Source organism: Chiloscyllium plagiosum, unplaced genomic scaffold (assembly GCF_037043375.1).
Source record: "Chiloscyllium plagiosum isolate Xiang-an unplaced genomic scaffold, Cpla_swu_hap1 HiC_scaffold_21, whole genome shotgun sequence".
NCBI classification, from domain to species: Eukaryota; Metazoa; Chordata; class Chondrichthyes; order Orectolobiformes; family Hemiscylliidae; genus Chiloscyllium; species Chiloscyllium plagiosum.
This window is the reverse complement of record NW_028270159.1, coordinates 3,586,881-3,610,905: the sequence shown is the minus strand read 5'-3', so window position 1 is coordinate 3,610,905 and position 24,025 is coordinate 3,586,881. Positions and strand designations below refer to the sequence as shown.

Below are 24,025 nucleotides of genomic sequence, written 5' to 3'. Positions count from 1 at the left end.
ATGCTTGGTCTGACAATTGGCAAGTAACATTCACAACCACAAATGACAGGCAATGACTATCTGTCGTAAGAAACAATCTGACCATTGCTCCTTGACAATCAGTGGTGTTACCATTACCAAACCCCCAGTATCAGCATTCTGGGGTTTATCATTGACCAGAAACTCAACTGGGTTCACCACATAAATGCAGTGGCTTTGAGAGCATGTGAGAGGCTAGGAATACTGCAGTGAGTAACTCACCTCCTGACTTCCCAATGCCGGTTCATTATCTACAAGGGACAATTCACGAGGGTGATCCAGATCCCACCATCCAGAAAGTCAAGGGTAGCAGATACATGGGAACACCATGCCCTGGGTTCCCCTCCAAGGCACTCATCATCCTAACTTGGAAACATATCACCGTTTCTTCACTGTCGCTGGGTCAAAATCCTAGAATTCCCTCTCGAAGGACATTGTGGGTCAACCTATAGCACATGGACTGCAGTGATTCAAGAAGGTAGCTCACCACCATTTTCTCAAAGCAGCTAGGGATGGACAATAAATGCTAGCTGAGCCACTGACACCCACGTCTTTGAAGTGAATAAAAGAGTTAAATAATCAGCTCTGAACACACATTTACATAGAAGAATACAGCGCAGTACAGGCCCTTCGGCCCTCGATGTTGCGCCTCGATTTGTGTGTGTGTGTATATACATGAGAATGTGGAAGAGGGGAGTTAGGATGACAGGTTCTGGGGGGGGGGGGGGCGAGTGGGAGAAGGCGTTGGGGGGAGGCTATCGGGTGAGAGAATTTCAGGGAGAAGGGGAGAAGGTGTTAGGCAGAGGGTGGCGGGGAAGGGGAGACAGGTGTTGGAGACAGGGTGGAAGGTAGATGTGGGGAGGGGTGTGTAGACACGAGGGGAGGTAAGGATGGGGAGGAGAAGGTGGAAAAGGGGGGAGGAGGAGGAGAGGGGAGGTATTGGGGAAGTGGGGGAGGTGAAAGTGGGGGAGGGGAGGGGCAAGGGAGGAGACTGAGATGGGAGAGCAGACATGGGGAGATGGAAAGGTGGCGATGGTGGTTGGGGAGATTTGGAGATAGTGACAGAGGTTGGGGAGGAGGAGATGGAGATGGGAGAGGGGGAGGGAGAAATGGGAACAGTGTTGGGGGATGTGGAGATAGAGACACAGGTTGGGGGAGGGGGAGATAGGGAACGGTGGTGGGGGGTGTAGAGATGGAGACAGAGGTTGGGGGGGGGGAGATGGAGATGGGAGGGGGGAGGGGGAGATGGGGAACGGTGGTGGGGGATGTGGAGATGGAGACAGAGGTTGGGGAGGGGGAGATAGAGATGGGAGAGGGGGAGAGGGAGATGGAGATGGGAGAGGGGGAGGGGGAGATGGGGAATGGTGTTGGGAGATGGGGAATGGTGTTGGGGGATGTGGAGATGGCGACAGAGGTTGGGGGAGGGGGAGAGAGGGGGAACGGTGTTGGGGGAGGGGGAGGTGGAGACAGAAGGTGGGGGAGGGGGAGATGGGGGTACGGTGTTGGGGTAGGGGAAGATGGAGATCGGGGAGATAGAGGTGAAGACAGGGGTTGGGGAAAGGGGAGATGGGCCAGGGGAGGGAGAGATGCAGATAGGGGTTAAGGGGAGGGGGTGAAGTGGTGAGGGTGTTGGGGAGGATGAGTGTGGGCTCTGGTCACTGTTGTATAGAATCAGAATTCTGTATCTCACCCTGAAAGTAGCAGCTTTTCCCAAAAGGTGTTTTTAATAAAAGTCCAAAAGTGTTTAGCTGCAACATTCCTTCTCTCTGACACAGATCCCAGGACAGGTAGACTGGGGAATCAGGAATGGGAATCGGCCCATCAGGCCTGTTCTGTCCTGTCACAGTCAGGATTGATTTGTAACTCCAGAGCCTGAGTGCCCTTCCTCATCCTTGATATCCTTGTCTGGGAAATATATCCACATCCACTTTGATTACCCAGCTCTGAAGATCTTTGGGATAGAGAAAGGTCCAGATTCTAACTCCCATTTTGTGTGAAGAAGTGTTTCCTGACATCAGGCCTGAGAGATCCAGCTCAAGTTTTAAGTTTCTGTCCCTTGTTCTGGACCAACCTCCTGCCATAAAGCAAACCTCCCTCCCACCAAACAAAGAATTAATTTCTCCCAGGTGACCCTATCAAATCTTTGTAAACCTCTCAGCTACATCCCATTTCCCCTTAATCTTCACCATTCAAAGGAATGGGAACCCAGTCAGTCGGTCCAGCCTCACCCTTTTCATCCCTGGAGCCAATCTGGGGAAGGTTTCCTGCACTCCCTCCTCTGCCCCCTCCCAGGACAGTGTCTGCTTCTTGAGGTACATGGTCCAGGAATTTTCTCATTCAGTCCCATTGAGGTGAAGTTGAAAACATTGTATTGATCTATTTCAACTTTTATTTATTTCTGAACTTGCTCCTTCAGGTTGTCTGATTTCACACAATCGCAATTGATCTATTGGAACCTCATATCCACATTCCAAATCCGCCCAGTCACCAACCAATACAATTTCAGCCTCTTGTTTGTCAAAGATCTTCCAAGCCATCACTAAAAGTCTCAAACTACTCTGCTTCCACCAGCTCCTCAGCAAGAGAATTCCAATGGTTCCCAACCATCCGACAGCAAAGACATTCTCCTCATCTCTGTTTTAAATGGACACCCACATTTTTAAACAGTGACCCTTAAAACCATCTGGATTTTATATGTTTCAGTGAAATTGCCTCTTCTTCTTCCTAACACCAAGAGGTACAGATCCAGCTTGTCTAACCTTTCCTCATCATACACCGTGTCCCATTCCAGGTATCACTCTGGTAAACCTTTGATCTGCTTCCAATGCCTAAACATTTACTTCAAAAAAGACCAATACTGTACATCGTACTCCAGATGTCATCCCACTAGCACCCTGTATATGTGAGTGTTGGGAGTGTGTCAGTGATGGGAGTGTGTCAGTGTTGGGAGTGTGTCAGTGATGGGAGTGTGTCAGTGTTGGGAGTGTGTCAGTGTTGGGAGTGTGTCAGTGGTGGGAGTGTGTCAGTGGTGGGAGTGTGTCAGTGGTGGGAGTGTGTCAGTGATGGGAGCGTGTCAGTGATGGGGGGGGTGTCAGTGATGGGGGGGGTGTCAGTGATGGGGGAGTGTCAGTGATGGGGGTGTGTCAGTGATGGGAGTGTGTCAGTGATGGGGGGGTGTCAGTGATGGGAGTGTGTCAGTGATGGGAGTGTGTCAGTGATGGGCGGGTGTCAGTGATGGGGAGGTGTCAGTGATGGGGGGGTGTCAGTGATGGGGAGGTGTCAGTGATGGGGGGGTGTCAGTGATGGGAGTGTGTCAGTGATGGGAGTGTGTCAGTGATGGGGGAGTGTGTCAGTGATGGGAGTGTGTCAGTGATGGGAGCGTGTCAGTGATGGGGGTGTGTCAGTGATGGGAGTGTGTCAGTGACGGGAGTGTGTCAGTGTTGGGGGAGTGTCAGTGATGGGAGTGTGTCAGTGTCGGGCCTGGGTCAGTGATGGGAGTGTGTCAGTGATGGGAGTGTATCAGTGATGGGGGAGTGTCAGAGATGGGAGTGTGTCAGTGATGGGAGTGTGTCAGTGTTGGGAGTGTGTCAGTGATGGGAGTGTGTCAGTGTTGGGAGTGTGTCAGTGGTGGGAGTGTGTCAGTGGTGGGAGTGTGTCAGTGATGGGAGCGTGTCAGTGATGGGAGTGTGTCAGTGATGGGAGTGTGTCAGTGATGGGAGTGTATCAGTGATGGGGGAGTGTCAGAGATGGGAGTGTGTCAGTGATGGGAGTGTGTCAGTGTTGGGAGTGTGTCAGTGATGGGAGTGTGTCAGTGTTGGGAGTGTGTCAGTGGTGGGAGTGTGTCAGTGGTGGGAGTGTGTCAGTGATGGGAGCGTGTCAGTGATGGGGGGGGTGTCAGTGATGGGGGGGTGTCAGTGATGGGGGAGTGTCAGTGATGGGAGTATGTCAGTGATGGGAGTGTGTCAGTGATGGGAGTGTGTCAGTGATGGGGGAGTGTCAGTGATGGGAGTATGTCAGTGATGGGGGGGTGTCAGTGATGGGAGTGTATCAGTGATGGGAGTGTGTCAGTGATGGGAGTGTGTCAGTGATGGGAGTGTGTCAGTGATGGGGGGGTGTCAGTGATGGGAGTGTGTCAGTGATGGGAGTGTGTCAGTGATGGGGGGGTGTCAGTGATGGGAGTGTGTCAGTGATGGGAGTGTGTCAGTGATGGGGGTGTGTCAGTGATGGGGGAGTGTCAGTGATGGGAGTGTGTCAGTGATGGGAGTGTGTCAGTGATGGGAGTGTGTCAGTGATGGGAGTGTGTCAGTGATGGGAGTGTGTCAGTGATGGGGGAGTGTGTCAGTGATGGGAGTGTGTCAGTGATGGGAGCGTGTCAGTGATGGGGGTGTGTCAGTGATGGGAGTGTGTCAGTGACGGGAGTGTGTCAGTGTTGGGGGAGTGTCAGTGATGGGAGTGTGTCAGTGTCGGGCCTGTGTCAGTGATGGGAGTGTGTCAGTGATGGGAGTGCATCAGTGATGGGGGAGTGTCAGAGATGGGAGTGTGTCAGTGATGGGAGTGTGTCAGTGATGGGGGAGTGTCAGTGATGGGAGTGTGTCAGTGATGGGAGTGTGTCAGTGATGGGAGTGTGTCAGTGATGGGGGGGTGTCAGTGATGGGAGTGTATCAGTGATGGATGTGCGTCAGTGATGGGAGTGTGTCAGTGATGGGAGTGTGTCAGTGATGGGGGGGGTGTCAGTGATGGGAGTGTGTCAGTGATGGGAGTGTATCAGTGATGGGAGCGTGTCAGTGATGGGAGCGTGTCAGTGATGGGAGTGTGTCAGTGATGGGGCTGTGTCAGTGTTGGGCCTGTGTCAGTGATGGGAGTGTGTCAGTGTTGGGGCTGTGTCAGTGTTGGGCCTGTTTCAGTGATGGGAGTGTGTCAGTGTTGGGCCTGTGTCAGTGATGGGAGTGTGTCAGTGATGGGGGTGTGTCAGTGTTGGGCCTGTGTCAGTGATGGGAGTGTGTCAGTGATGGGGGTGTGTCAGTGTTGGGCCTGTGTCAGTGATGGGGGCATGTCAGTGTTGGGCCTGTGTCAGTGATGGGAGTGTGTCAGTGATGGGAGTGTGTCAGTGATGGGATGTGTCAGTGTTGGGCCTGTGTCAGTGATGGGAGTGTGTCAGTGTTGGGCCTATGTCAGTGATGGGGTAGTGTCAGTGTTGTCCCTGTGTCAGTGATGGGAGTGTGTCAGTCATGGGAGTGTGTCAGTGATGGGGGTGTGTCAGTGATGACGGTGTTTCAGTGTTCGGCCTGTGTCAGTGATGGGAGTGTGTCAGTGTTCGGCCTGTGTCAGTGATGGGAGTGTGTCAGCGTTGGGCCTGTGTCAGTGATGGGAGTGTGTCAGCGTTGGGCCTGTGTCAGTGATGGGAGTGTGTCAGTGTTGGGCCTGTGTCAGTGATGGGCCTGTGTCAGTGATGGGAGTGTGTCAGTGTTTGGCCTGTGTCAGTGATGGGAGAGTGTCAGTGTTGGGCCTGTGTCAGTGAAGGGAGAGTGTCAGTGTTGGGCCTGTGTCAATGTTTGGCCTGTATCAGTGATGGGAGTGTGTCAGTGATGGGAGTGTGTCAGTGTTGGGCCTGTATCAGTGATGGGGGTGTGTCAGTGATGGGAGTGTGTCAGTGATGGGGGGGTGTCAGTGATGGGAGTGTGTCAGTGTTGGGCCTGTGTCAGTGTTGGGCCTGTGTCAGTGATGGGAGTGTGTCAGTGTTGGGCCTGTGTCAGTGATGGGAGTGTGTCAGTGATGGGCCTGTGTCAGTGATGGGAGTTGTCAGTGATGGGGGAGTGTCAGTGTTGGGAGTGTGTCAGTGTTGGGCCTGTGTCAGTGATGGGCCTGTGTCAGTGATGGGGGTGTGTCAGTGTTGGGCCTGTGACAGTGATGGGAGTGTGTCGGTGTTGGGCCTGTGACAGTGATGGGAGTGTGTCAGTGATGGGAGTGTGTCAGTGTTGGGCCTGTGACAGTGTTGGGCCTGTATCAGTGATGGGAGTGTGTCAGTGATGGGGGTGTGTCAGTGATGATGGTGTGTCAGTGTTGGGCCTGTGTCAGTGACGGGAGTGTGTCAGTGTTGGGCCTGTGTCAGTGATGGGAGTGTGTCAGTGATGGGAGTGTGTCAGTGATGGGCCTGTGTCAGTGATGGGAGTGTGTCAGTGTTGGGCCTGTGTCAGTGATGGGAGTGTGTCAGTGTTGGGCCTGTGTCAGTGATGGGCCTGTATCAGTGATGGGAGTGTGTCAGTGTTGGGCCTGTGTCAGTGATGGGAGTGTGTCAGTGTTGGGCCTGTGTCAGTGATGGGCCTGTGTCAGTGTTGGGAGTGTGTCATTGTTGGGCCTGTGTCAGTGATGGGGGGGTGTCAGTGTTGGGCCTGTGTCAGTGATGGGGGGGTGTCAGTGATGGGGGGGTGTCAGTGATGGGGGGGTGTCAGTGATGGGGGGGTGTCAGTGATGGGGGGTTGTCAGTGTTGGGCCTGTGTCAGTGCTGGGGGTGTGTAAGTGTTGGGCCTGTGTCAGTGATGGGGGGATGTCAGTGATGGGCCTGTGTCAGTGTTGGGCCTGTGTCAGTGATGGGGGGGTGTCAGTGATGGGGGGGTGTCAGTGATGGGGGGTTGTCAGTGTTGGGCCTGTGTCAGTGCTGGGGGTGTGTAAGTGTTGGGCCTGTGTCAGTGATGGGGGGATGTCAGTGATGGGGGGATGTCAGTGATGGGGGAGTGTCAGTGATGGGGGGATGTCAGTGATGGGGGGTTGTCAGTGTTTGGCCTGTGTCAGTGTTGGGCCTGTGTCAGTGTTGGGCCTGTGTCAGTGATGGGCCTGTGTCAGTGATGGGAGTTGTCAGTGATGGGGGAGTGTCAGTGTTGGGAGTGTGTCAGTGTTGGGCCTGTGTCAGTGATGGGCCTGTGTCAGTGATGGGGGTGTGTCAGTGTTGGGCCTGTGACAGTGATGGGAGTGTGTCGGTGTTGGGCCTGTGACAGTGATGGGAGTGTGTCAGTGATGGGAGTGTGTCAGTGTTGGGTCTGTGACAGTGATGGGAGTGTGTCAGTGTTGGGCCTGTGACAGTGTTGGGCCTGTATCAGTGATGGGAGTGTGTCAGTGATGGGGGTGTGTCAGTGATGATGGTGTGTCAGTGTTGGGCCTGTGTCAGTGATGGGAGTGTGTCAGTGTTGGGCCTGTGTCAGTGATGGGAGTGTGTCAGTAATGGGAGTGTGTCAGTGATGGGCCTGTGTCAGTGATGGGAGTGTGTCAGTGTTGGGCCTGTGTCAGTGATGGGAGTGTGTCAGTGTTGGGCCTGTGTCAGTGATGGGCCTGTATCAGTGATGGGAGTGTGTCAGTGTTGGGCCTGTGTCAGTGATGGGAGTGTGTCAGTGATGGGAGTGTGTCAGTGATGGGATGTGTCAGTGTTGGGCCTGTGTCAGTGATGGGAGTGTGTCAGTGTTGGGCCTATGTCAGTGATGGGGTAGTGTCAGTGTTGTCCCTGTGTCAGTGATGGGAGTGTGTCAGTCATGGGAGTGTGTCAGTGATGGGGGTGTGTCAGTGATGACGGTGTTTCAGTGTTCGGCCTGTGTCAGTGATGGGAGTGTGTCAGTGTTCGGCCTGTGTCAGTGATGGGAGTGTGTCAGCGTTGGGCCTGTGTCAGTGATGGGAGTGTGTCAGCGTTGGGCCTGTGTCAGTGATGGGAGTGTGTCAGTGTTGGGCCTGTGTCAGTGATGGGCCTGTGTCAGTGATGGGAGTGTGTCAGTGTTTGGCCTGTGTCAGTGATGGGAGAGTGTCAGTGTTGGGCCTGTGTCAGTGAAGGGAGAGTGTCAGTGTTGGGCCTGTGTCAATGTTTGGCCTGTATCAGTGATGGGAGTGTGTCAGTGATGGGAGTGTGTCAGTGTTGGGCCTGTATCAGTGATGGGGGTGTGTCAGTGATGGGAGTGTGTCAGTGATGGGGGGGTGTCAGTGATGGGAGTGTGTCAGTGTTGGGCCTGTGTCAGTGTTGGGCCTGTGTCAGTGATGGGAGTGTGTCAGTGTTGGGCCTGTGTCAGTGATGGGAGTGTGTCAGTGATGGGCCTGTGTCAGTGATGGGAGTTGTCAGTGATGGGGGAGTGTCAGTGTTGGGAGTGTGTCAGTGTTGGGCCTGTGTCAGTGATGGGCCTGTGTCAGTGATGGGGGTGTGTCAGTGTTGGGCCTGTGACAGTGATGGGAGTGTGTCGGTGTTGGGCCTGTGACAGTGATGGGAGTGTGTCAGTGATGGGAGTGTGTCAGTGTTGGGCCTGTGACAGTGTTGGGCCTGTATCAGTGATGGGAGTGTGTCAGTGATGGGGGTGTGTCAGTGATGATGGTGTGTCAGTGTTGGGCCTGTGTCAGTGATGGGAGTGTGTCAGTGTTGGGCCTGTGTCAGTGATGGGAGTGTGTCAGTGATGGGAGTGTGTCAGTGATGGGCCTGTGTCAGTGATGGGAGTGTGTCAGTGTTGGGCCTGTGTCAGTGATGGGAGTGTGTCAGTGTTGGGCCTGTGTCAGTGATGGGCCTGTATCAGTGATGGGAGTGTGTCAGTGTTGGGCCTGTGTCAGTGATGGGAGTGTGTCAGTGTTGGGCCTGTGTCAGTGATGGGCCTGTGTCAGTGTTGGGAGTGTGTCATTGTTGGGCCTGTGTCAGTGATGGGGGGGTGTCAGTGTTGGGCCTGTGTCAGTGATGGGGGGGTGTCAGTGATGGGGGGGTGTCAGTGATGGGGGGTTGTCAGTGTTGGGCCTGTGTCAGTGCTGGGGGTGTGTAAGTGTTGGGCCTGTGTCAGTGATGGGGGGATGTCAGTGATGGGCCTGTGTCAGTGTTGGGCCTGTGTCAGTGATGGGGGGGTGTCAGTGATGGGGGGGTGTCAGTGATGGGGGGTTGTCAGTGTTGGGCCTGTGTCAGTGCTGGGGGTGTGTAAGTGTTGGGCCTGTGTCAGTGATGGGGGGATGTCAGTGATGGGGGGATGTCAGTGATGGGGGGGTGTCAGTGATGGGGGGATGTCAGTGATGGGGGGTTGTCAGTGTTGGGCCTGTGTCAGTGTTGGGCCTGTGTCAGTGTTGGGCCTGTGTCAGTGATGGGCCTGTGTCAGTGATGGGAGTTGTCAGTGATGGGGGAGTGTCAGTGTTGGGAGTGTGTCAGTGTTGGGCCTGTGTCAGTGATGGGCCTGTGTCAGTGATGGGGGTGTGTCAGTGTTGGGCCTGTGACAGTGATGGGAGTGTGTCGGTGTTGGGCCTGTGACAGTGATGGGAGTGTGTCAGTGATGGGAGTGTGTCAGTGTTGGGTCTGTGACAGTGATGGGAGTGTGTCAGTGTTGGGCCTGTGACAGTGTTGGGCCTGTATCAGTGATGGGAGTGTGTCAGTGATGGGGGTGTGTCAGTGATGATGGTGTGTCAGTGTTGGGCCTGTGTCAGTGATGGGAGTGTGTCAGTGTTGGGCCTGTGTCAGTGATGGGAGTGTGTCAGTAATGGGAGTGTGTCAGTGATGGGCCTGTGTCAGTGATGGGAGTGTGTCAGTGTTGGGCCTGTGTCAGTGATGGGAGTGTGTCAGTGTTGGGCCTGTGTCAGTGATGGGCCTGTATCAGTGATGGGAGTGTGTCAGTGTTGGGCCTGTGTCAGTGATGGGAGTGTGTCAGTGTTGGGCCTGTGTCAGTGATGGGCCTGTGTCAGTGTTGGGAGTGTGTCATTGTTGGGCCTGTGTCAGTGATGGGGGGGTGTCAGTGTTGGGCCTGTGTCAGTGATGGGGGGGTGTCAGTGATGGGCCTGTGTCAGTGATGGGGAGGTGTCAGTGATGGGGGGTTGTCAGTGTTGGGCCTGTGTCAGTGCTGGGGGTGTGTATGTGTTGGGCCTGTGTCAGTGATGGGGGGATATCAGTGATGGGCCTGTGTCAGTGTTGGGCCTGTGTCAGTGATGGGGGGGTGTCAGTGATGGGGGGGTGTCAGTGATGGGGTGTTGTCAGTGTTGGGCCTGTGTCAGTGCTGGGGGTGTGTAAGTGTTGGGCCTGTGTCAGTGATGGGGGGATGTCAGTGATGGGGGGGTGTCAGTGATGGGGGGATGTCAGTGATGGGGGGTTGTCAGTGTTGGGCCTGTGTCAGTGTTGGGCCTGTGTCAGTGTTGGGCCTGTGTCAGTGATGGGAGTTGTCAGTGATGGGGGAGTGTCAGTGTTGGGAGTGTGTCAGTGTTGGGCCTGTGTCAGTGATGGGAGTTGTCAGTGATGGGGGAGTGTCAGTGTTGGGAGTGTGTCAGTGTTGGGCCTGTGTCAGTGATGGGAGTTGTCAGTGATGGGGGAGTGTCAGTGTTGGGAGTGTGTCAGTGTTGGGCCTGTGTCAGTGATGGGCCTGTGTCAGTGATGGGGGTGTGTCAGTGTTGGGCCTGTGACAGTGATGGGGGGGTGTCAGTGTTGGGCCTGTGTCAGTGATGGGGGGATGTCAGTGATGGGGGGTGTCAGTGATGGGGGGATGTCAGTGATGGGGGGTTGTCAGTGTTGGGCCTGTGTCAGTGTTGGGCCTGTGTCAGTGTTGGGCCTGTGTCAGTGATGGGCCTGTGTCAGTGATGGGAGTGTGTCAGTGTTGGGGGGGTGTCAGTGATGGGGGTTGTCAGTGTTGGGCCTGTGTCAGTGCTGGGGGTGTGTAAGTGTTGGGCCTGTGTCAGTGATGGGGGGATGTCAGTGATGGGAGGGTGTCAGTGATGGGGGGGTGTCAGTGATGGGGGGTTGTCAGTGTTGGGCCTGTGTCAGTGTTGGGCCTGTGTCAGTGTTGGGCCTGTGTCAGTGATGGGCCTGTGTCAGTGATGGTACTGTGTCAGTGATGGGAGTGTGTCAGTGTTGGGCCTGTGTCAGTGATGGGAGTGTGTCAGTGATGGAGTGGGTGGGGAGTGTCACAGTTCCATCAAAGGTTCTACCCATTGCCCTATTCTCAGATTGTGCATCCTGCTCTCGGTTCATCAGTTGTCGGAATCAACCTCGAGTAGACAAAACAGGAGTCTGGAAAAACACAGCCAGCCAGGCTGCATCAGGAGGTGAAGAAGTCAATGTTTCTGTCGACGTTGACCTTGCAGAGAATTTTATGCTTTTGATCTTTTTTCTATAGTCCTGGGAACATTTCCCTTGATTTCTCCTCCTTGCAAGAATCAAATTATTGAAACTCCATTTCACCTTCTCTCAGACAGCTCTATCCTTCCTTCAGTACTGTGACCATAATTGCACACAGTATTCTCAATATGTTTGCACTCAGACCTTATAATTACACCGAGGCTTGCTTCTTTTAATAGAACCACCCCTTGCAACATTCCTACACTTCAGCATCTTGTCTGTTACTGACATCAGGTTATGGGGCCATTAATTCCTTGACTTCTCTTTCCTACTTTTCTTAAAGAGCAGGAATTTTCGTGAAATGTTCACCTTAGTCTGCCTTTACTTTGTACCTGACTATGTAAATGAAGAAAGCTTTAGAGTGAGAGGATAAAGATATCAAAGGGACCTTAGGGGCAACTTTTTCAGCAGAGGGTGGAATGATCTGCCAGAGGAGGTCGTGCAGGCCGGTACAATTACAACATTTAAAAGCCATCTGGATGGGTACATGAACAGGAAGGGTTTAGAGGGATGTGGGCCAAGTTTTGGCAAATGGAACTAGGTTAGGTTGGGATATCTGGTCGGCATGGACGAGTTGGACCGAGGGGTCTGTATATCTCTATGACTCTATGACTCTAACTGTCCCTGCATGTAGTCCATCAGCTCCAAGGGATTTGGTGATTTTTAGCTCCATTAATTTCTCCAGTACTTCTACTAAATATTGACGTTCTTCACTCCCGCTATACCCTTGCTTCCCCACTATATCCAGAATGTTCTGCCTTTTCCTCTGTGAAGCCAGACATAAAATATTTATCTGAAGTCTGCCATTTCCTTATTATATTATCATCGCTGTTACTCAGTCTTATGGGTGGCTTGTTTGCTTTTCCTATTCTCTACTTTATTTTAAATGCTATTTAAATTTCTTCTAATCTGATTTTTTTTTAGAATTCCTGCCACTTCCTCTCTTTTATCAATCCCTCATTCCTCTGTTGCAGATTTTTAAAAATCCTTGATGCAAGTATTGCCATCAAAACTGGCTCTTTAAATCTAATCTGTCCAGTTGGCCATTGCTGTAACACTTGTCCAGTGGAGTTATTTTTACTTCCCAATGGGATATATATTTGTAGGGAATTATGATTTTTAAGACTCTTTGCTGTTACTATCTATCATCTCACCCTTTAATCTAGTTTTGCAATCTATGGCAAACAAGTGATCTCCCACACCCTTGTAATTGGCTTTGTTTAGAAGGCCTAGCTTTGAAGTTAACCATATCATTCTCAAACTTAAGGTCATGTTCTACCATGCTATCCTCACTCTTCCCCAGATCCTTTACTATGGAGATCACAAACTAACCCTTTTTCATTGCACACTACAAAGAGACATAAAGAGGATTGGTCTTACCTGGGTATAACTGTTTGGTCGGAGCACTGAGCTGGGCTGATTTGGTTACGGTATAGGCAACATCTGCAGTCCTTGTTGTCTTCCTGTTGGCACAAAAACCTATCGTTCTCTCTATTCCTTCAGGTAAATTGTGAAGTTCTAGAATTTTCAGGACGTCCACTGGCTCCACTGTTGAATGAAAAGATGGTGATTATTATTCAGCTGACAACTGCCTGAACCTTCCAAGAAATCATCCCACCCTCAACTCTCCCAACAGCCAATTTATTTTTAAACATTATTGACACAATTTGTCTGCACATTTACCCATTGGCTGTCAGTTTAAAGGGGACGGTGCTGCACAATAAACCATTCCCTGGACAGCTGAGGCGATGGAAGTCCGAATCACAAAGTGAAACAAGCGGCCATATCGCACATGAAGAATGTAGTGACTCTTTGAAAAGTTAGACCATAAGACACTAAGTTGTCACCTCCCCTCTGCCACATGTGTTGAGGCCCAGTATTTTCAAGAAGACGTTAGATCTGTTCTTAGGGCTGAAGATATCAAAGAGTATGGGGAGAATGTGGGAACAAAGTATGGAACTGGATGACCAGTCATGATCATATTGAATGGTGGAGCAGGCTTGAAGGGCTGAATGGCCTCCGCCTGCTCCTAGTCTCTGTGTCTCTTTTATGTAAGAGCAGAGGTAGGCCATTTGGCCAATCAAGTTTGTTTCTCCATTCAATGAGATCATTGCTGATCTGATAATATTCTACTCCCCTTTCCTGCCTTTTCCCATAACCCTGGTCCCCTTTCTGATTAAAAATCTGTCTGTCTCAACCTTGAAAATACTTAACAACCAGTCCCTACCAGCCTTCTGTGGTAAAGAATTCCACACCTTCACGCCCCTCTGAGAGAAGACATTCCTCCTCATTTCTGTCTTCAATGTACAAGTCCTCACTCTGAGAATATATGCTCATGTCCTGGACTCCCCGACCGGGGAAAACAACCTGTCCACATCTCTCCTGTCAAGCTCCCCAAGAATCTGAATGTTTCAATAAAGTCACCTCTCATTCTTTAAAACTTTATTTGGGGAGGCAATGGCCTAGTGGTATTATCGCTGGACCCAGGGAATGTTCTGGGCAAAAACATTGACTGCAGATGCTGAAAACCAGATTCTGGATCAAATTCCACCTATCCACTCCACTCTCCTCCCTGACCTATCACCTCCATCCCCTCCCCCACTCACCTATTGTACTCTATGCTACTCTCTCCCCACCCCCACCCTCCTCTAGTTTATCTCTCCACCCTTCAGGCTCTCTGCCTCTATTCCTGATGTAGGGCTTTTGCCCGAAACGTCGATTTTCCTGCTCCTCGGATGCTGCCTGACCTGCTGTGCTTTTCCAGCACCACTCTGATCTAGAATGTTCTGGGCACCCAGGTTTGAAAACCACCATGGCAGATGGTGGAATTTTAATTCAATAAATATCTGGAATTAAGAGATTAAATTATGATAATGAATCCATTGTCATTTGTCAGAAAAACTATCTGTTTCACCAATGTCGTTTAGGGAAGGAAACTGCCCCCCTCGACTGGTCTGGCTGCTCTAGACGCAGAGCAGTGTGATTTACTCTAAACTGGCTTCTAGGCAATTAGGAATGGATACTAAATGCTGGCCTAGTCAGCAAGGCCTACATTCTGTGAATGACTAAATAAAGATGAGTACGACCCAACCCTCACAATCTCCCCTCATAAGGCAGTCCCTGCAAACCTTCTCTGGACTGTCTCCAATGCCAGTCTATCATTCCTTAAACAAAGAGCTCACAATGTTTCACAGTACTCCAGGGATATGACTGCTGGTTTGAACAGCTTTCGCTCTTGAATCTTATACTTCAGTGTAAATACTATTGTGCCGCTTCTTTCTTCCATTCCCTGTTGCTTTATTCTGCTTCCTCTTTGTGTATTTCACCAATTCCCTTTGGAAAGTTTGCCCTTTCAGGCAGTGTGGTTCAGACCACAACAACCCACTGCATGAAAACCACTGTCCTCCTGTCCTCTCTGGCTCTTTTACAGATTCCATTCAATTTGTGTCTGTCTGGTCACTGACCCCCTTAACCCTGCGAACTGTTTCTCCTCATTCACGCAATCAAACCCTATCCCAATGTAGAACAGCGTTGATTAAATCTCCCCTTCTCCAAGGAGGACTCCTGCAGAGCCTTCAGCAAGTCCACATTCACTGCAGTCCATCGTCATACAAACAGGAGACATTGAAATGAAACTCTTTTAATCATTTTAATCCCCTCAACTTGGCCACTGTCATTCTTCGAGACTCAGGATAGGAGGAGACTGATCCTGGTGATCTGACCTCATCATTTAAATAAAACAAAGAACTGCAGATGCCGGAAATCTGGAACAAACACAGACAAAGTTGAATTATAAAAAAAGGTTGGATAGGCTGGGACTTTTTTTTCACTGGGGCGTAGGAGGTTAAGCGGTAACCCTCATGAGGGGCATAGATAGGGTTCATGATAGGTAACTTTTCCCTAGGGTGGGGATTTCAAGACTAGGGGACATATTTTTAAGGTGAGAGCAGAGAAATTTAAAAAACACAGAGGGTGGTTTGTGTGTGGAATGAACTTCCAGAGGAAGTGGAGGATGCAGACAGTTACGACGTTTAAAAGACACTTAGGTAAGTACATGAATAGGAAAGATTTGGAGGGAGATGGACCAGGACCAGCGCTGGGCAGGTGGGACTAAGCTAGTTTAGGATTACGTTTGGTATGGACTGCTTGGACTGAAGGGTCTGTTTCCATGCTGTATGACTCTATGACTCCTAAATCTGGCACTCTCTGTGGAGACAGGAACACAGTTAACATTTCAAATCCAGTGAGCCTTTGTCAGAACTGACTGTAGCTGGGAAAGGGTGTTCTTTATGCTGATGAAGACGCTGGGGTTAGGTTAACCCTTTTCTCGCTGGAATCATTTTGGTGACTCAGCTCAAGTCCTGTCCAAGGCACATTACAACAGAGATTTCACTGGCTGGAACATGCTTCGAGGTCATAAATGATACAACATAAATGTGAGTCTTTCCCTGTCTTTGTATCACTGATTATTATTCCAGAGGTGCAGTGGACAGGATTGAACACAGTGCAACAGATATGGTCGAATTAGAACTGTACATCACTCAAGGGTAATATTCAGACTGTTATATTCAAGCATCAAGGTATAGGCTACCATTCCATTCACCTGCTCATTGATTTGATGAGGTGAGAAGGGCATGGTGGAAATCAGAGAGTCAGGAGGGATCAGGTCTAAGTATTTAAATTAGATTTTTCACAGCATTCTCTGACGGGGGAGTCTAAAACTAGATAGCATGGGTTTAAGGTGAGAGGAAAGATTTAAAAAGGACCTGAGGGGTATCTTTTTCATGCAGAGGCTGGTGCATATATGGAACAAGGTGCCAGAGGAAGTTGTAGAAGCGAGTACAATTACTACTGATGGGTATATGAACAGGAAGGGTTCAGGGGGTGATGGGCCAAATGCTGGCAGATGGGACTAGGGTCACATTGGCATGTCTGCTTGGCTCAGACAAGTTGGACGGAAGGGTCTATTTCTGTGCTGTACTACTCTATGGTCAAAGAGAAAGGCTGCAGTAGTGAGTATAGTGGATTCTTTCTTCATTATATGTTTTTGGAGATAAGTCTCTTGATTCAACTTTTTCACACAGAGGGTGGTGCGTGTATGGAATGAGCTGCCAGAGGATGTGGTGGAGGCTGGTACAATTACAACATTTAAGAGGCATTTGGATGGGTATATGAATGGGAAGGGTTTGGAGGGATATGGGCCGGGTGATGGCAGGTGGGACTGGATTGTGTTGGGATATCTGGTCGGCATGGATGGGTTGGACCAAAGGGTCTGTTTCCATGCTGTAAATCTCTATGACTCGATAACAAGTGTTATACCTGACCCAGCCCCAGATTTCCCTCACATCTGTGTTTCTCTTCAGAGCTGTATTCAGCCAATGTAAGATCAAGGAATTTAAGCAAATCAGGCTTCAGGATCAGGACCTGGAGTCAGGACAAATAAACCGCAACTTGCTACATATATAAATAGCAATAATTTACTGCTGTCTGATATGGTACAGTCTAGGAGTGTCTGTGTCTCCGCTCCTGTACAGTCCGTGTGTATGTCTTAGTGTTACCAGATGCTTCATGTTTAATATTTGAAGGATTGTGGAGAAAGGAATTTATTTCAGATTGTGGTGATTTATTTAACAAGTCAGAGAAAGGTCACTGTGGACATGGAAGAATTCGGTAACATGGCTTCCTAGAAATTGTGTGATTGTTGCGAACAGCCTGTTGTTGCCAACACTGCTGAAGTCGTTTCAACACTGACTGGATAAGACTGTTCCTAGTATCTATAATTAGTTGGGGACAAGAATCCTGCAAGGAATAGCTACCCAGCTGATCTCTCCCCTTTCTGAAAAGAGCATTCTTTTTGAGTTCAGGGTGAAATCAGGCGGCACGGTGGCTCAATGGTTAGTACTGCTGCCTCACAGCGCCAGGGACCAGGGTCCGATTCTAGCATCGGGCGACTGTCAATGTGGAGTTTACACATTCTTCCGTGTCTGCGTGGGTTTTCTCCCACATTCCAAAGATGTATACGTTAGGTGAATTGGCCATGCTAAGTTGCCCATAGTGTCCAGGGATGTGTAGGTTAGGTGCATTAACCAGGGGTAAATGTGGAATAATAGTGTAGGGAAAGGGTCTAGGGTGGGTTATCCTTGGGAGGGTCAATGTGGACTTGTTGGACTGAATGGCCTGTTTCCACACTGGAGGGATTCTATGATTTGTTCTTCTGAAAGAGTAATTACAGGAACTTTTCAATACACTAATTCCTGAACAAGCTGTGTCTGTCAAGACTTCAGAGATAAGTGTGTGTGATTCACGATATGACCACTCGTACGTACATCACAGTAATAGACTCTGGAATGTTCTAAGATCTATTCTTTTGCCTTCAAGATTCATTTGCTAAAATGTTTTATTTCAGAAACTCAATCTCTGCAGAAAAATTATTTTTTTCTCTTTTGCTTGAATAGAGAGTGACTCTGTAGATATGTCTGTACACGTTTCGGGAATAATTAGAGGGATAAGCATTTACATGGTTATATTACTGACTGTGTATGTTAACCAAATATTGAATCTTCATTTGTATAAGTTTTATTTTGATAATAATCTAATAAATGCAATGAAAACCTAATTGTAGATCATTTCATTAAAAACCTGATTTAGGTAAGCTAATTAATTCATCATCTTGGTAAATGGGAAAAGGTATTTTGATGTTATACCCATGTAGTCATGGAACTAGGGAGATACAGCTCCCCTCGAGGCTCAGTCATTATATAAAATGAGGTGTCCTGTTGCAGGTTACCAACAAGGTCATTAGTTTATTTGAAATTGGGTATTAGTGATTAGTGAAGGATAATGGGGTTTCTTGTGCATTATTGTAAAATTATCGCTGAACAATTTTCAGAAAACAACCAAGATTAAGCTAAATTAACTTGTCAGAGGAGTTAGAGGTAAAGTTAGAGTTAAAGGTAGGGGCTAGGATGACAGATGCAATGAAGGTAATAACACCATGTTTGAAATTGAAAGAATAGCAAAATAAACCGGATGGTGATGCAATTGAGTTAGTGGAAGTTCAATTGGAGATAAAGCAGCTTGAAATACTAAAAGGAATAGAACTGAAAAATGTAAACATGAAGAAGAAGGACTCCAGAGAGATGGGAAAGAAAGGGAAAGAGCATTTTAAGCAAGTGGAAAGGATTGAGAAAAGGAATAGCAGATTAAAAGGCTGGAATTAAAACAAGGGGCCTCTGACTGTGGGAACATTCAGATGGAGAAAGATCAGTGTCTAGTCCAAGCTGTTTAAATTTGTGCACGGCCTTCCCAAAATGTGGTGAAATGGAGACATTTCTCCTTTCTTTTTAAAATATAACTGAGCAGATAAAGTGGCCAAAAGAAAACTGGACCTTGCTCAAGCAAAGCAGATTAGCCAGCAGACCTCAGGAAATTTGTGTTATGCTTTGTGAGGAAAGTTCTATGGCTTCTATAAGGTGTGAGAAGGCAAAACAAAACTCTGTTGCTCATTGGTGCATGCAAGTTAGTTGAAAATGTGTTGCTGGAAAAGCGCAGCAGGTCAGGCAGCATCCAAGGAACAGGAGAATCGACGTCTCGGGCATAAGCCCTTCTTCAGGAATCCTGAGTTCCTGAGTGTTTTCTAGACAGAACGTGAAAGGTATCTTAAGCAGCCTGGGCAGAATGTGAAAGGATGAAGCAAAATAACTCTCACTGTTGAATGTGAGCATTTCACAGAGAGACTGCATAAAGAAGTCTATGGGAAGTGCGTGGGAGATCATGCTTCACCAATTTGTTACAATTCTTTGATGAAGTGACCAGGAAGGTTGGTGAGGGCAGGGCGGTAGATGTAGTCTGTATGGATTTCAGTAAGGTCTTCGATAAAGTTCCACATGGGAGGCTGCTCTGGAAGGTTACACTGCACAGAATCCATGAGGAACTGGCAAATTGGATACACAGTTGGTTTGATGGTAGGAAGCAGAGGGAAATAGATTAGATTACTTTACAGTGTGGAAACAGGCCCTTTGGCCCAACAAGTCCACACCGACCCGCCGAAGCGCAAACCACCCACACCCCTACATTTACCCCTTACCTAACACTACGGAAAATTTAGCATGGCCAATTCACCTGACCTGCACATCTTTGGACTGTGGGAGGAAACCGGAGCACCCGGAGGAAACCCACGCAGACACGGGGAGAATGTGCAAACTCCACACAGTCAGTCGCCTGAGGCGGGAATTGAACCCGGGTCTCTGGCGCTGTGAGGCAGCAGTGCTAACCACTGTGCCACCGTGCCGCCCACTAATAGTGGAAGGAAGCTTGTTGGACAGGAGACTGTGACTAGTGGAGTGCCTCGGGGTCAGTGTTGAGCCCATTGCTGTTTGTTATCCATATCAATGATTTGGATGAGACTATACAAGGCATAGGACATAGAACAATACAGTACAGAGCAGGCCCTTCAGCCCTCGATGTTGCGCCGACTTGTGAACTATTCTCAGCTTGTCCCCTGCACTATCCCAAAATCATCCATGTGCTTATCCAAGGATTGTTTAAATCTCCCTAATGTGGCTGAGTTGACTACATTGGCAGGTAGGGCATTCCACACCCTTACCAAAGGCATGAGTAGTAAGTTTGCAGATGACACTAAAATAGAGGGCATCATGGACCGTGAGGAAGGTTATCAGAAATTGCAGCAGGACCTTGATCAGCTGAGGAAGTGGGCCAAGAAATGGCAAATAGAGTTTAATACAGATAAGCGTAAGGTCTTGCGTTTTGGAAAGTCAAATGAAGATAGGAGTTTCATGGTGGATGGTACGGCCTTAAGGAGTGTAGTGTAACAGATGGATCTTGGAGTTCAGGTGCATATTTCTCTGAAAATGGAATCACAGGCAGACAGGGCAGTGAAGAAGGCTTTTGGTACACTGGCCTTCATCAGTCAGGGCAGTGAGTATAGAAGTTGGGAAGTTATGTTGCAGTTGTACAGGACGTTAGTGAGGCTGCACTTGGAGTATTGTGTTCAGTTTTGGTCACCTTGCTATAGAAAGGATGTTATTAAACTGGAAAGAGTGCGGAAGAAATTTACAAGAATGTTGTCATAACTCAACAATCTGAGCTGTAGGGAGGTGTTGGGCAAGCTAGGACTCTGTGTGTGTGAGTCAGTGTTGGCTCCTGTGCAGTCCCTATGTGTGTGTTTGTGTGTATGTATGAGTGTGAGTCAGTGTCAGCTCCTGTACAGTCCCTGTGCATGTGTGTGTGTGTCAGAGTCAGCTTCTGTACAGTCTGTCTGTGTGTGTGTGTGTGAGAGAGAGAGAGAGAGTCAGTATCAGCTCCTGTACAGTCCGTGTATGTGTGTGTGTGCGTGTGTGGACAAGCTAGGACGCTCTGTGTGTGTGTGTGTGTTTGTGTCTGAGTGTCAGCTCCTGTACAGTCCCTATGTGTGTGTGTGTGTGTGTGCGCGCGCGTGTGTCAGTGTCAGCTCCTGTACAGTCCCTGTGTGTGCGTGTGTGTTTGTCAGTGTCAGCTCCTGTACAGTCCCTGTGTGCGAGAGAGAGAGTCAGTGTCAGCTCCTGTACAGTCCATTTGTGTCTGTGTGTGTCTGTATGTGTGTGTGTCAGTGTCAGCTCCTGTATAGCCCCTATGGGTGTTTGTACATGTTGCACTATCAGTTCCTAGACAGTCCGTGTGTGTCTCAGTGTCTCCTCCATGGTTATGTGCATTGTATAGTTACACAGCTTGCCATGCTGTACAGCCGGCTGCAGGTTACTGTCTGGTTCTGAAAATCAGAGGATCTCCTCATCCCCCACCACTCCCAACAATGCCCTCCAGTAACTTTGAAAATAGATCAAAGACCAGGTGCTGCTGAAAGGCTTTACGAAAAGGCACAGCCCAATCTCAGACACCGTTTGATTAAAGAAAGCAGACATGGAGCTACCCTGCACCCTATCAATGAAACTGGAAACGATTTGATTTTCCCCTTCAACACTCTGAGCTTCCAGGTTTGATTGTTTTTGATGGGATTAAGACACTCCCATCTGATAGTAATGTTCAGAAATATTTCCAGCAGTTTTTATTCAATGGGAGTCAGTGTGTGTGGGACTGTACCCCAGTGAGAGTCAGTGTGTGTGGGAGCTGTACCCCAATGAGAGTCAGTGTGTGTGGGAGGTGTACCCCAGTGAGAGTCAGTGTGTGGGGGAGCTGTACCCCAGTGAGAGTCAGTGTGTGTGGGAGCTGTACCCCAATGAGAGTCAGTGTGTGGGGGAGCTGTACCCCAGTGAGAGACAGTGAGTGTGGGAGCTGTACCCCAGTGAGAGACAGTGAGTGTGGGAGCTGTACCCCAGTGAGAGTCAGTGTGTGTGGGAGCCGTACCCCAGTGAGAGTCAGTGTGTGTGGGAGCCGTACCCCAGTGAGAGTCAGTGTGTGTTGAATTTTGATGGTGGAATTACATAGACCCTGGTTATAGAGGTTTGTGTACAGTTCTGGTCTCTATAATACAGCGAGTTCACAATTGCTCCAGAGAGAGTACAGTGGAGATTTACAAGCATGTTACCAAGGCTTGAAAATTGCAGAATTGAGACATGTTTGGATTAGTAGAATTGATTGGTATAACAAAAGGAACTGAGAGCTGCCTTAATTGAGGTGTATAAAATAATGAGAGGATTCAATAGAGGCGCCCTGGAAGAGCTGTTTTCCCAGCAGAACAGTCAGTTACCGTGGAACTGTGATTGATGGGGATTGGTAGAAGAATTAAAGGGCCCATGAGGAGAGACCTTCCCCCAACAAGGTGAGGGGTGTCTCTGGGATTCACTGCCCTGTTTGGTGTTTGGGATGGAAACCCTCGATTCATTTAAAAGGAACCTGGATCTGCTCCTGAAACACTGCAACCTGCAAGTCACAGATTGGAGGCTGGGAAATGGGATTAGAATAGAGGCTAGTTTATTCAGCTGGCACAGACTCGATGGGCTGGAATGACTATCGTCTGTGGCAATAGTAGCAGCAGTGTGTACTATCTACAAGATGCATTGCAGAAATTCACCAAGGCTCCTTAGTCAGCACCCTCCAAACCCATGACCACTTCTGTCTAGAAGGTCAAGGGGAACGGATACATTGAACACTATCCCCTGCAAGTTTTCCTGCAACCCACTCACCATCCTGACTTGGAAATATTTCGCCATTCCTTCAGTGTCGCTGAGTCAAATTCCCTCCCCAAAGGCATTGTGGATCTACCCACAGCTCATGGTCTGCACAAGTTCAAAATGGAAGCACCCATCACTTTTTCAAAAGGCAACTCGCGACAGGCAATAGATGCTGGCCCAGCCAGGGACACCAAGATCCCATGAATGAATGTGTTTAAAAAATGAAGACTAATAGCAGTAGGCAATGACCCTCCATGGCTATCATCCTCAAATTGAGGAACAGCTGTTAATTGGTCCCTTGAGGAGATTCCTGTGAAGCAGAGTTTGACAGGGCTCCAGAAAGCAAAGGCTTGGAAGGTTCCAGATAACAGTTGCATAGCTCTCCGTGAATGAGAATTTCCAAAACAAACCTACACTGGGTTTGAAAGGTCAGGAACACAGAGAGAGCTGTGATACAATGTTAAGTTCCTGTGGGTGGTTAAATATTCCAATGAATCCAAGGGAAATGTCAAAGTTTGATGAATAATGAACATCATGGATCTCCTGCACGAGCCATAATAGACACAGTTGTTCCAGATGGACCAAGACCCAGTGCATGAAAAGAATAGCTCGTTTTATGCCACTGTGACACTGTCAGTAACGCTTTGGAGACTAATAATCACAGAACGGACTATGTTACCTCAGAGCCTGCTATCACATGTTATAGTAGACAAAGAAATTAGGAGCAGGAATAGACCATTCTGCTCCTCAAACCAGCTACGCATTCTATTTTCAACACCTGCTCTATTTCCATGTACAGCAATTCTGATTTTGTGCAAAAATCCATCTCTCTCTCGAACAAATCTAATGACAGAAAATCCATAAAAATCTGGAGCAGAGAATTCCAAAGGTTCACTGAATTGGTATGAAGGTAGAAGACAGAGGCTTGTGGTACAGGATTGTTTTTCAGACAGGAAGCCTGTGACCAATGGTGCGCTGCCTTGGGTGCACTGCCTTTGTCATTCATATAAATGATTTGCATGTGAATATAGGAGGAATGGTTAGTAAGTTTGCAAATGACACCAAATCGGTGGTGTAGTGGACAGCAAAGAGGGCTGTCTCAGAGTACAATGGAACTTTGATCAGATGGGCAAATATTGGCAGATGTAATTTTAGATAAATGTGATGTGTTGCATTTTGGTACGGCAAATCAGGGCAGGACGTATACACTTGAATAGTAGGGTCTTAGAGAGTGTTGCCAAACAAAGAGACCTTGGAGTGCAGGTTCATAGCTCCTTGAAAGTAGAGTTGCAGGTAGATAGGATAGTGAAGAAGGTGTTTGGTATGCTTTCCTTTATTAGTCAATGCTTTGAATATGGAAGTTGGGAGGTTATGTTGGGAGGACATTTTTGAAATTCTGCTTTCAATTCAGGTTTCCATGCTATAGGAAGGATGTTGTTAAACTTGAAAGGATGCAGAAAAGATTTAGAAGGATGTTGCTGAGGTTGGAGGGTTTGAGCTGAATAGGCTGGGACTATTTTCCCTGGAGCATCGGAGGCTAAGGGGTGACCTTACAGAGATTTATAAAATCATGAGGGGCATGGACAGGGGGGTTAGTCAAGATCTTTTTACCTGGATTTGGGGAGTTTAAAACAAGAGGACATAGGTTTAATGTCAGAGAGGAAAGGTTTAAAAGTGATATAAGGGTTAACTTTTTCACATAGAGGTTGGTGGATGTATGGAATGAGCTGCCAGAGGAAGTGGTGGGGGCTGGTACAATTTCAATATTTAAAAGGCATCTGGATGG

At 48.8% G+C, this 24,025-nt stretch overlaps 1 protein-coding gene across 2 annotated transcripts in view; it reads right to left on the bottom strand.

Annotated features, from left to right (window-relative positions):
* Positions 1-24,025, bottom strand: part of col5a1 (procollagen, type V, alpha 1) — a 653,133-nt gene that overhangs the window by 592,711 nt on the left and 36,397 nt on the right. For both annotated transcript variants that reach the window (XM_087998144.1, XM_087998143.1), the window contains exon 2: positions 12,494-12,661. In XM_087998144.1, the coding sequence (XP_087854270.1) occupies positions 12,494-12,661 (168 nt within the window). The remainder of the gene's footprint in view (positions 1-12,493; positions 12,662-24,025) is intronic.